The sequence below is a fragment of the Bacillus rossius genome, chromosome 10 (assembly GCF_032445375.1).
Source record: "Bacillus rossius redtenbacheri isolate Brsri chromosome 10, Brsri_v3, whole genome shotgun sequence".
NCBI classification, from domain to species: domain Eukaryota; kingdom Metazoa; phylum Arthropoda; class Insecta; order Phasmatodea; family Bacillidae; genus Bacillus; species Bacillus rossius.
Window position 1 is genome coordinate 34,153,968 of NC_086337.1, and position 13,030 is coordinate 34,166,997.

Below are 13,030 nucleotides of genomic sequence, written 5' to 3' on the forward strand. Positions count from 1 at the left end.
GTCCAAATAAAATTTAGTATGGGAAAATACACAGTTCACTAGGTTTGCCAAAAACCACTGCAGCACCACGAGGGTAAAAATCAAAATTGCGGCCTCTCTTTACCTTGATAAGTTCAGTATCACAGGGCAATCCATTGCCCTGTCACCCAGCGTGGAGCCTCCATCCCAATACTCTTCGTCGCCCGTTGCCGTCCGGCACACCAGTCCGCGCCGTCACATGGCTCTGTCCTCGACGGTCGCTCGGCACCAACTCACGCCGGCCCAGCTGATTTTTTCTTCCCGGCAAGCCGAATGTCTGACGTCATCAGCCAACCGCCGGGCGCTCGCCAAGTGGTAATTACGTGAAACACAATCGATGTTCTTAAACTCATAATCGATAGCTACCAAAAGGCGTATAACTAATTAACAGAAACAAATATAATTAAAAAAATTTACAGATAAATTAACATTTATTAAAAAAGCGTAAAAATACGTGAAATAAAAAACCATATAAAACTAGAGACCAGCAACAAAAATAAATTACAAGTAAAAATGTGGCCCTGCCGGCCACACTACATTAGCTAAAGTTATTTGTAAATCGTTCCCTGAATAGTATTCTTGTATTGACTGCTCACGCGAATAAGCGTAATGGACCAAATGAAGTCTAATTTATGATTAATAGACTATCTTTTCCATGGCTAAAAAAAATAATGCTTGTCCAAACATTGATAAAAATTTAAAATATAGAGGCAATTTTCTTAATAGATTAAAGAAATATTCAGTATTGTTTCCAAAAACCTATTTTTAACATGGCAAAATACTATGGAAAATTACAAAAACCTTCGTGTGGTATTACAAAATACTTTCCAAAGAAATCTTTTCTTAAAGAATAATTTTTCCCTGCGAGTGACCAATAGAAAGTAGTCAAACAATTACTTGCTAAATAGTGATTTTGTAGGAATTCATGGAAAACCGAATTCGGGATGCTGGCTGGACCTGGAGTGCTGGTCAAAATTTCTACCGTTCAGCGACATCGCTTGATCTTCTTATTCGTGCCGGATAAGAGCGTCGGTAAGGTCCCCCCGACCTGCTCGGCCTCCCAGGGTCTAATATACCAGTGATCCAATTTCCGAAGCGCTCCCTTCCTCCTTGAAGGTCCGCGACTGCACCTGGCGGGGAACGGGCAATCTATCGCCTCGGTCTCTTGCCCCTACGGGCAACTTCGGGGCCATCCCCCACCACCTTCCCCCCTTCCTCCGCTGGGAGGGAGGGTCGACAAACAGACCGAACCTGTTGGAGTCAACCAGCGGGCTGTGAAGGGCAAACACAAACACGAGCGCCCGCAACCCTCGCCGGCGGTGCGCCGTCGCGTGGGTGCGATGATTGCGGTCCGCGGGGCCGGACAAACTGCACTCCCTGCCCCTCTCTCTCACACCGGAGGGCAAGAGAGAGAGAGAGAAGGCAGTCTTGCATTCCCTGATACCTTTGAATATTATATACTGTATAGAAGTCGCGAGTGGATAGGATTTACTCTACGTTTTTTCAGGAGCGTATGATGAGCAGCTTGGGAACTTCACCGCTGCAGTGCGCTGCCGTGACGCCCTGTATCGTCTTAGCTGTTATTTACACGTTAGAGCGCAGCATTGTCGCCCGCTGTCATTCCCCCGCACCCCCCACCTATCATTCACTGAAGCTCAAGGTCGTTCAACGGGAGGGGGAAGGGGTGTTTGAAGAGTTCGCTAGGGACCACCACAATTCGATGCCCTAGAGATGGTGGCGACTGCGGCGGTGAATTAACCAACTACCTGAAAACCGTATTAGAAATTTTAACCTGGGCTGGCGACTTCTATACAGTATATATATTCAAAGCTGATACTCTCGCTCCCTTCTTGGCGACAGTGGAGAGAGAGAGAGAGAGAGAGATAAAGCAGTCTTACATTCCTTACTCGCCTTACAACTTCCTGGGCAACAAGGGAGAGAAAGAGAGAGGAATCTATCATTCCCTGCTACTCTTTCTTCTTCCTTGGCGACAGTTAATAGAAAGAGAGAGAGAGAGATAAGGCAGTCTTGCATTCCTTACTCGCCTTACTTATTCCTGGGCAACAAGGGAGAGAAAGAGAGAGGAGTCTTGCATTCCCTGCTCCTCTTCTTCCTTCCATTGCAACAGTGGAAAGTAAGAGAGAGAAGGTAGTCTTGCATTTCTTACTTCTCTTACTTCTTCCTGGGAAACAACGGAGAGAAAGAGAGAGGAGTCTTGCATTCCCTGCTCCTCTCCTTCCTTCCATTGCAACAGTGGAAAGTAAGAGAGAGAAGGTAGTCTTGCATTTCTTACTTCTCTTACTTCTTCCTGGGAAACAACGGAGAGAAAGAGAGAGGAGTCTTGCATTCCCTGCTCCTCTCCTTCCTTCCATTGCAACAGTGGAAAGTAAGAGAGAGAAGGTAGTCTTGCATTTCTTACTTCTCTTACTTCTTCCTGGGAAACAACGGAGAGAAAGAGAGAGGAGTCTTGCATTCCCTGCTCCTCTCCTTCCTTCAATTTCAACAGTGGAGAGTAAGAGAGAGAAGGTAGTCTTGCATTTCTTACTCCTCTTACTTCTTCCTGGGAAAAAGGGAGTGAAAGAGAGAGGAGTCTGGCTTTCGCTGCTCCTCTCCTTTCTTTCATGGCAACAGTGGAGAAAGAGAGAGAGAGAGGGCATTATTGCATTCCTTACTAGTCTTCCTCCTTCCTTGGATACAGTTAATAGAAAGATATATATATATATATATATATATATATATATATACTAAGTGTATTATCATGGGTGTAAAAAACCCCACGCAGGTGAATATAATTAAGAAGACCTAAGCACCTTTTACACCTATTATATTACACTAAGTATTGTGGTGTAAAACCCCATGAAAAGAAGATATAGATTTTAAATTTCAGGTTCACCCCTAAAATTATTGTATTGATATGAAAAGTAAAATTTCAACATGGCATGTGATACAGAGCCTTAAAGCTTGGCTTTAAGCGCTATACATTGGTTTCTTCAATTACTCTTCATCACTACAATTTAAGTGTAATAATGGGTGTAAGACGTAGATCAAGTGTTGATAATTATTATCAAATCAGCCGGGGGGGAGTGGAGGGACGTTTGGTAAAATTTCTGCTCGTCTGGAGCGATGGTCCAGTTTTGGTAGCTAGCATAGCTCGGCACCGACTGGAGACATGCCCATGAAAAATATAAGGCGAATTCAGAGCTGTGGCATGAATGTTAAGCTCTGAATGTGCCCCAAGGATTGCCGATAAATATTGCCAATGTCCTAGGATTTTGGGTCCTTCCTGGAGGCACCACCGCGTCAGTCAGGGAAGGTTTCAAACAGGCTGGGAAAATTTATGTTGGAATTTTGCTGCTTTGGTCGTGCGCAACTCTGGTTTCTCGGTAGTGTTTCTGGCCGATGAGTACGCGGAAACCTTGTCGCAAAGTTCTACGAAACTAGGTGGTTCCCTCCTGTAACTTCTCTTTTCAGCCCTTGCAAGCGCAATGTGGGTTTGCTATGTTTGGGAGCCGTTCAAAGGCGGAGTATGTCAAAGCTGGAACTCTCCCTTTGTTAGGAGCGAAACGTCTCTGAATTATATATCGGATAGCGTCAGATTCAATTTTTCTTTCAAATGTAGACCTTATACAAAACTAACTATACCCAATCAAATATTGCAGAATTCTTTACAAGTGGATGCGCTCAAAACAATATGTGTTAGAAAGCAATTTAAACATATTGGTTAAAAATAATTCAGTAAAAAATATTTGAATGTAAAAATGTATGAATTTCACTTTTGGGTAAGCAAAAATAAAATTAAAAACTTCACAAATTCACTTAAGAATTTAAGGTTTAATCTGATTAATGCGACACAAAACCTTTGAGTAATATTTGTTGTTTCTACAACTCAAAATTTTGCACGTAGAGATTAAATAACTGTTGTATTTTAAACTGGAATTGTTACGAAACTGGTTTAGGTAATGTTAGCTTCTTATAGTGGCATTACAAAAATGCGAAATGTATATTGCATTATTAAATGGCGTTCGAAAACAGGTTTATATCCTTTCATATAACATGAAGAAAAAGTTATATATTTAAATCAAATTGTGAATTAAGTTTTCATTAAAAAATTATTTTGTATGAATTTAATAAAAAATTCGACAGTTGGCTTTAGCTAAACACTTGGTATTTTTACGGGTGAATAAATATATCTCCTGTGCTGAACAAATTTGTTATATACTTTCTATGTTTTTTTTTAACTTTCTTAAGAAAGGAATTTCTAATTAAAAGATTAGCCATTCAAAGTCCTTTTTTATCGAACGGATCTTCGTAATCTGTACTAAAACTTTTATTCGTAGATATGTCAAAAAAATAACTTGTAACAAAGAAGCGTCAATAAATGGGCAGCCAAACCTGGAAAGATACAATTAACATAAGTGTATTATACCTACCCACTCATTTTATTTTTTAGGACCTAACATTTTCGAAAGAGTGGTTATGACCAAAAAAACTTTAACTAAAATAAATATGTAATTATTATAACTTTAAAACATTCTTTTTTTACTCTTTAATTGGCTTTTCTAGCCCTTAAAATTAAGTTTTCTCTTAACACGCTAAGTATAAGTATAAAAATATATTTATTTTTTCCAAATTTATCACAAATTATAGTTCTAAACATTTTATAATGAGTTTTTTTTTTTTGCATTTCTTATTAGGTTTTAAATGTGTGTCTTAAAACAAACTAAACGTCAAAATATTTTAACTATCTAAACGGTTAATTAATTGATTTTAAATTTTTAAATTAGAATCAATATTTAGTTAGGTAAAGCAACAGCTTTTCACATTTTTTCAACACTTTTTTTTTTAGTTAGTAAACTTTAGATGAACATAGAGGGATGGTTAAAAAAAAAAACAGTGATAATTTTACCACGTTGCATGGAAAAGAAAACAAACAAAAAAAAAATACTCATCACAATGCACGTAGCAGAACAATGCGGTCTAGCAGTCTTGAAGGAGCACGAACTTGGCCGAACAACGTGCGTGCTGGGGAACAATGAAACTGCCGTCGTCTGGGGAATGCTTGTCGGCCAACAAGTCACGTGGTACGCCCCAGCCCCTGAGAGGAGACAAACCCCCTCCCCCTACGACCCCTACTAAGCAACGCACGCGACGCTAACTCATGCGCCGCGCATATAACCCGGAGAAGTGTGTGTGTGTGTCCCTACAGCGTGGAAGAGGTGGGAGGGGAAGTTGGTGGAATTAGGGAGGGGGGATTGGAGGAGGGGGAGAGCGACAACGAGGTCGCATTCTCGGAGTATTTGCCTTGAATGGAGCCAGCGCTCGCGAAGGGCTGGTTTATAAATTGCGTCACGCCGGTAAGGCACGGAGGAAACGTAAGGGGGAGGTTTCTGGAGTGTTCCGTTAGTGCGCGCGGCGGGAAATGGCGTAGACATGTGAAAAGGAGTGGGGGGGGAGGGTTAACGGAGTAAAAGGGGGGCTCAACAGCCCGCGGTGTATTTGTTGAGGAGGTGACTGGCAAAAGGTGGTACGACTCCCCTGGGGCATGAAACCTACCAGTCAAGCCCTCGTCTCTTATGATGGAGGAGGGGGGTGGGGGGGTGGACGTTGATGGTGGGACGGGGGGGGGGGAAGGTTGGAGTTTGGAAATTCACAAGGGGTCGTGACGTTGGGAGAGGAAAAAATAACACTTTTAAGAGAACCCGTGAGGGTAAGGGAGAGGGGTGAAAGTCAGCTTTTTTTTGATCATACCGTCATCCTTGGTATGATGTGTTGTACAGTTTTTTTTATATTTAAATCGATTCCAGCGTAGAAAAAAAAATATGTATACAACTAAAAAATTTCGAAGGGAAAAAAATTCCACATTATGTTTGTTGCACTTCCGTACCTTGATGCCTAAGATATGTCACAAAAGATTCCTGACACTCGGTAAAAAATCTAACTAGTATTTTTAACTTATTTCAGTTTGGTCTCGCAGAAAGATTGCTATGATTTAAAAAAAAGTTGTAATATTTTAATATTAATTAGTCTACATGTTATGTGTATGATACATACATTGATATTACAGATATTTTAGCTTCACCGGATTATACAGTTACTGCGACTGACAAATGATGTTGTTCATTTAGTCATCTGTCTGTTAGGAAGCTGTTATTGGATTTTAAAACGAAAGAGTTAATTTATATATATTCATGCAACCATTTATACAAATGTATATAAAAATTTCTTTAGAAATTTCAAGACTTCACAAAAAAAAATACAATATGTGCTAGTTTTCAGAGTGTGTTGAACGTTACGCTACATCCTAATATTCTTAAATCCAAATCTTAATTATGAAATAAATAATTTACACATCCAATTTCATTGTAAAAAAAAGAAAAATAATTTTTCAATTAATAAATAGCAAATTCGTTGCTAGCCTACATTTTGCGGGGATAATTTCCAACAGCGTTAAATACTAAACATATGCCTGTTTATAAATAAATAGTAATTAATATTATTTTCTTAAAATTATCTTTAAAAAAGTATTTTTTTTTAATTAAAAACAAATATAGTTTTATATGCATGTAAAATGAAAATTATAAAAAAAAAAGATTTCTTTAAGGCCGAAGATTATTTTTTTTAAATTGTTGTTAGTACCGTAAAGATCAATATTGGTTTCACATTCCTAAACTTGTTGACTATCATTAACAGTTTCTAGTTTGTCATCAATAAGTAATTAAAATCACAAATTGTACATCTACAAGTCCGGTAAAATTACACTAGTTTATGTGGACGCAAATAATTTTTCATACTGATAGCCTAATTAGTACATTGAAGATCTGTTACTGCTTCCAGAAATGTGTAAACTTAATATCTCCATCATTATCTAAAACTGTGGATACAGATTAATTTGTAGTTTAATGTACTTAATTATTTCTACAATGCGAATTAAATTTAGAATCTTAGGGGGGGGGGGGGGGACACTGAAACATAGGTTAAATCAGTAATAGATTCGACTTAAATACTGGACTGAAACTTTAATGTTTCTCTGGATACAATAAAGACCGCGCCCGTATATTGACTATTTATTTTTCACATCATTAAGAAACAAAACTTATATTTTAAATAAGGCTGGAAATTGTAAATTATTTATCTTGAGAGAGAAACCTATAGCGCGTAATATTTTATATTTGCTTTATCAAATAATTTCATCCAGGATCATTATTAAAGTGGCATTCCAGGTTTAACACTATCTTAAAAGCAAGCTTTCGACAACGGTTGCTTCACGTTTGCTCCTGCTTACGTTGGTTTCATTATATAAATACAGGAAAAAAATTATAAAAATATTTTGCCAGTAAGCATACATATAACACAAAACGATTTTTGTTCTATTTTTAACCACATCGATTTTATTTTCAGGATAGAAATAATACGTAAGTATTTCTACTCGCAACAAGTATTGATAGCCTATGTGAACAAGAGTAAAAAAAATGAGTTGGTTAAAAATATATCTATTTTTGGAATTTAAATAAATTGAAAAAAATATCCAATTATCAGTTTTAATGCATGGAATTTTCTTCCGATGTTTGTACATGGGCGTGTAAAACCAGGAAAATGCGTTAAATTCCTGTCAAATTTTAACGAGATTTTGTTTACTCAGTGACTTGTTAGTGAAGAGTGCAGAATGCACTCTGGGCTTGGTCAGTACTGTCCACTCTCAAACAATATGCGCCAATTTTTAGTTAGTGAGGAAAATGTAAAACAACTTTTTTGAACTACCTTGCATTCGCGTTCATACGAACCTTCTTAAATTTAGACTTTGAAAGAAACAAAAAATTAAATATCCTTTTGTTTTAGATTTTTATTTCGTGTTCAGGCGTTTATATAATATAGGTATATATATAACCTCATAACTCAAAATAAAGCCCAGAACAGTTTATAGGCCAGTCATTTACAAATCTAAATAAGAAAACAACAATTCAAAAAGTAGCGAGTTATAGGATTTTTTTAAAGTGTTTAAATTCCCAACCTACCCAAAATTATTGGATACTGTGAATGTAAAATTGTTTTACGTAATAATAAAAAATACCCTTCTATTGATTATAGATCCAAATAAAATCTAATTTTCAGCTCACTGTGGCCGACTGTGCCGTGATAATTCTTCTCGACTCATTCCTTATACTGGATATATATCTCTGCCCTGTCTATTTAATTTTACTTTTGACATCGGTTCATTTCGGCTGTTTTTTTCCTTGGAGTTTCTGGATTCACCTTTCCTGATAATTATTGTGGTTTCTCAGTGATATACTCTGTAAATCAAAAATGGCGTATGTTCATTCTCGTATTTTAAATAAATCTTATTCATTGCAAGAATCATTCAAATGGCGTGGATGGAACGTGATGTCTCATGGAACGAAAGTGTGTAACAATGGTGATGATAGTGGCGGATGGCGCGAACGAAAGTTGACAAATCCATGTGAGTTTTAACAAAATTGGCAAAAAATTTATAAAGTTCCTGGTCTAAAATTAGGTTTAAATCCGGGGTTCAGTTTTTTATTATTTTTTTACTTTTAACGAAGCCTTTTGATTGTATAGTTGAAAATTTTTTGCCGGCAAATGGGATGATTCTATAGTTGACGTAGCTGCTCCGGCAGCGAATTCTAGCGGTGGGTTTCGGGACTACGTGTGATTCGCTTCAAGAAAGGTGATTGAAAAAAAACAACAGACGATCACGATCGACATTCTTTCAAAGAATTCTGCGTATTAAATTTTCGTGTCCGAGTTTCGTTTATCGAAAAGCGTATTTGCAAGTTGAGAACACATGAATTAGCTCGTTACCGAGGATTAGAGATGTTTGACATCTCTGGCGAATTCTGAAAGAACTCACTCGCGTGTTCATTTTGCCGTGAATACGTCTTTAAAATTGCTTCCATAGCGGGAGGCAATTAAAAAAACCAAATGATAACAAAATCGGGGGATACATTTTGGTGTTGCAGCTACATATCTATCATCTCCATCCAAAAATTAAATTACACCACTGGATAGCTAAAGGATAAAATAATCCGTTACTCTTAGTGAGGACTGTGACGCATCGCGCGCGAAGGAAAGGGGAAGCGCCGCCATTTTGAGGTCATTTTGCTGCGTTTCAAGATTTACATTTAGTATAACTTTTGACTCAGAGAAGCTACGACGTTCGTTTGAGTTTCAATCGTCAGCTCTCGTCGAAATCTATCGATTGCATATATAAAAAATTAGTCTTAAATAGTTACATTGAATGTATACGGTATTATAATATATATATAAATCCAGTGTCCTGATGTTTGTTTCCAGTGAACTCTTCACCAAGTCAACCGATTTCGATGAAAATTGGCGTTTATGTGTAATTTTTTCCAACTTGAGAGATAGGATAGTTTTTATTCCGATTAATGGTCTTAATAATTTATAATTAATAATAAACTGATTATCAATGTTGATTGGTATTTAAGCCCGGGAAACAGTGGGTACTTCGTCTCCATGACAACGTTGCGTGCTCGAGAGTCGGGAAACCATCGGTGCCATTCGTTTTTTTCTTCGGTGCATTACAAAGCATTGTATTAAGTTTTTGTCCAAATTAATTAATTTTCATTTTATTTGATTTATTATAACTGTAAATAAGAGATTTGGTCTCATCCCCCCCCCCCCCCAAATTAATACAACCGTACGAAGCCGGGTCGGGCAGCTAGTTATTTTATATTTTGTATAGAAAATTTTACCTGTTACGTACACGTATTCACGTACATCACACGGCCGTGTCCATGACACAGCCTGACACTTTTTTTTTTCCTCCTGCCGCGCGGCTCACCTCCGAACACGTCGCAGCGAAGCAGCAAGGAGGCCCCCTCGCCGTACGGACCGACGACCGAGGCCCGCTCCAGCCCTGCCTCGTCCCTGATCACCAGCTTCTGGGGCGGCACTGCGGGCAACAGGACCACACACCAATCAGCTGCCTTGCTCTTCCTTCTCCGTCACGTTCACACTCCTGACTAGGCACCGGAAAAAATTCGCGGTTTCATCGCCCTCCAGGATGGAATCAGGGCCGGCGCGTCCGTACAGGCGAACTAGGCATCCGCCTAGGGCGCCAAGTAGCTGGGGGCGGCGCAGCACGACACACAACAGCTCATATAATATGTTTAACGATTATTGAAACTAGATGAAAAATGGATTTTTGTAACAGTTTGGAATGTTTATATTGATATAAGTAATTATTTAAAGTCCACGGTGACCTGTTTATGATTTGTAATAAATAAATAAGTAAAAAAAAAACACAAGCCTGCTTACATTTGATTGTTGACAAAATCTTAGGCTTACGTGATGTATTTTTAGGCAAGGAAATTTTTTTTTTTTTAGGGTGTCTGGCCGGGGGGAGGTGGGGGGGAAGGCAATTAAGGTTTTTCGCCTAGGGCGCCAATTTACCTTGCACCGGCCCTGGATGGAATCCACAATCCTCTGCACACTCCGGGCAAGTATCACTTGTTCATTGGCTGCTGACTTCCGAGACGTCTCAACTGGGTAACTTGTGATTCGTTTACTCGTTTATTGAATATCTCCCATTGGCCCGTAGTCCGCCAGATTAGCAGCGAGCCAATAGTAGAATTAGTACCAAGGTATACCTACATTTTTTAAATTTAACGTATAACGAAAATAATCCGCGAATTTTTCCGGTCTCTACTCCTAACCGCCACCACCCTCCTCCCCACCCCAGATGGGAGTTCGAAGTTAAACTTACTTGGCGTAATAACATAAAAAAATTACATTAATATTGCATGCAAATGATGAACAGAAATAAAATAAAAAAGTAGGACTAGAGTCACAATACAAATACGATTGGTAAAGTATAATTTCAGTCAAATTAAAAAATTAATAAAAAATATTCAGAATTCAATATTAATATAAACAATTGTATGAAAAAAATTATTTAATTTTGTAAAATAATCGAGATTATTTTAAATTATACTTTAAATACTAATGTAATATAATTTATACTGATAATTAATTATACATACAGGAACATAACCACAATTATATAAATGCACTTGATGAAGTTTGTGAACAAAGTTTCTACCACTAATGTTCACAATAAATAACAAATTTTAATATACGGGCTGATATTCAATAAATACAATAAAGTAATAATTTAAAAAAAACATATTTAATTTTTGTAACCTTTTAATACTGTAAATTTATTTTGCATGCTGCGCGCGCATCATAAAAATTCACTTTCATCATATTTTTTTCATAAAGCGCCTAAATAAGTGTAAATTTATAAACCTAAAAACATTCAGAGAAAGGCACATTTCGAGTACGCGCCGTAGATTTTTTTCCTAAAACTTCTCACTTGCGTCGTTTACTATAATTCCGAGCATATGCACGAGTCATATCGGACGACAGCTTTTATTATTTGGTAAATTTCAATTTAGTACCGATTTTCACTTATATTCCGACGGATAATTTTACTGTCTCACTTTGGGTCCTAGTAGTGCTCTGCAGGCTCTTCACAATGACACCCGAATCAATGTCCTGTCTGAACGCGTTTCCACGCTACACCAGTTTATAACTTTACACAAAACTAATTCGTAACAAACACTCGCATGCACCTACCCAGGTACGATGACGTCACAGGAATGAAACTAGGCATTAATAGCAAACATAAAAAGTACAATAAACAATTTTTATTTACATTACAATAAGAAAAAAATTAGTGCTAATTTAGTTTTATAAAAGTTTAACATATACCGAAATATACTTTGTAATAACTTTTGTTACAAATAAAATATTATATATATACTTTTTTCAGAGAAACAGGAATATCTTTGGACTTGTTAGGACAAAGTAATAGTTTTCTGCACTAAATCTACAAAAGCAGAAGTTGTGACACTTACTAAACCTTTTTAACGAAATTAATGTAAGTAGTTTTACTCCACCCCCAGGTGTTGAAATATTTGTACGTTGGGTTTATTTAAGTTATAGAAAACTACTGAACTCAATTAGTTATGCAAGTGTTTTACACATTTAAATATTATTATCTCATTATTGGAGTAAAATAATGATATGTGATTTTCTAAATGCTATGCATACAGCCAAATCCAGTGAAACGGGTTATATAAAAATTGGCGCATACTTAACCTTCAGCATTATAAAAAATGTGTTATATAATTTTAAAAATTCGTTTGGAATGAAGTGAAAGAAAGTTTTATTTTGTACTAAGTACCATCTATCACAGAAAACATTGAAATGGGAATAAATAATTAGTATACGTGTTATAAATTAAAATTCATAGGCGTTTGCCGCGAACAGTAGTACTGACGTAGTATTGAGTTTCAACTGTGACTTTTGAGTTCTTAAAAGATTTTTCGAATATATCGCATATATTTTCCACTTTAATTTCAGAATTGTGATCTCATGCCTTCGCTGTAATCAAAGATATGGGTAGTATGCTAGTAAATGAATAAAGATATAAACTTTGTCATAACGTTTCGTGGGCATAAAGGTCTTAAGAGACGATCAAAGGTGAAGTGATGTTAACGAAGCAGGGACGGTATGTATTGTCAAAAATTAGTCACATTGTTCTCTTGCTTAAATAAAATTTATATTTTTATATTTTCCCAACCCCTGTGACTTTACACCCTTGTGCTAGTATTGATGGAATTCTGTTTAAGCATACAGTCTCTGCTGTTTACAAGTTTATTTCGAAGTAGCGAGTTTGCTAGGAACATGAAGCATTCTATAAATATGAGACTTAAGACAGCGCAATGTTTTTTGTATTGGAGGATACATTAAAACAATTATTTTTAAAAAAGATAACAAAATATCCAAAAAAATCATTTTCCGTATTCTGTCTTTAAGTAAAAATTGTTTTTTAAACTTTATTTCTTGACCTTGCATTTGAAAATGTTGTCTCCTTTTATTGTGTAAAAATATGACTAAAATATAAACTTGAAACGAAACACAAAGTCAACAGCAAATATTTATTTCTGATGCTGCTAAAAATTTAACA

At 36.8% G+C, this 13,030-nt stretch overlaps 1 protein-coding gene across 1 annotated transcript in view; it reads right to left on the reverse strand.

Moving 5' to 3' along the window:
- LOC134536317 (hemicentin-2-like) overlaps positions 1-13,030 on the reverse strand; it is a 365,105-nt gene that overhangs the window by 107,844 nt on the left and 244,231 nt on the right. Inside the window, exon 4 of the mRNA XM_063376068.1 lies at positions 9,839-9,949. Within this exon, the coding sequence (XP_063232138.1) occupies positions 9,839-9,949 (111 nt within the window). The remainder of the gene's footprint in view (positions 1-9,838; positions 9,950-13,030) is intronic.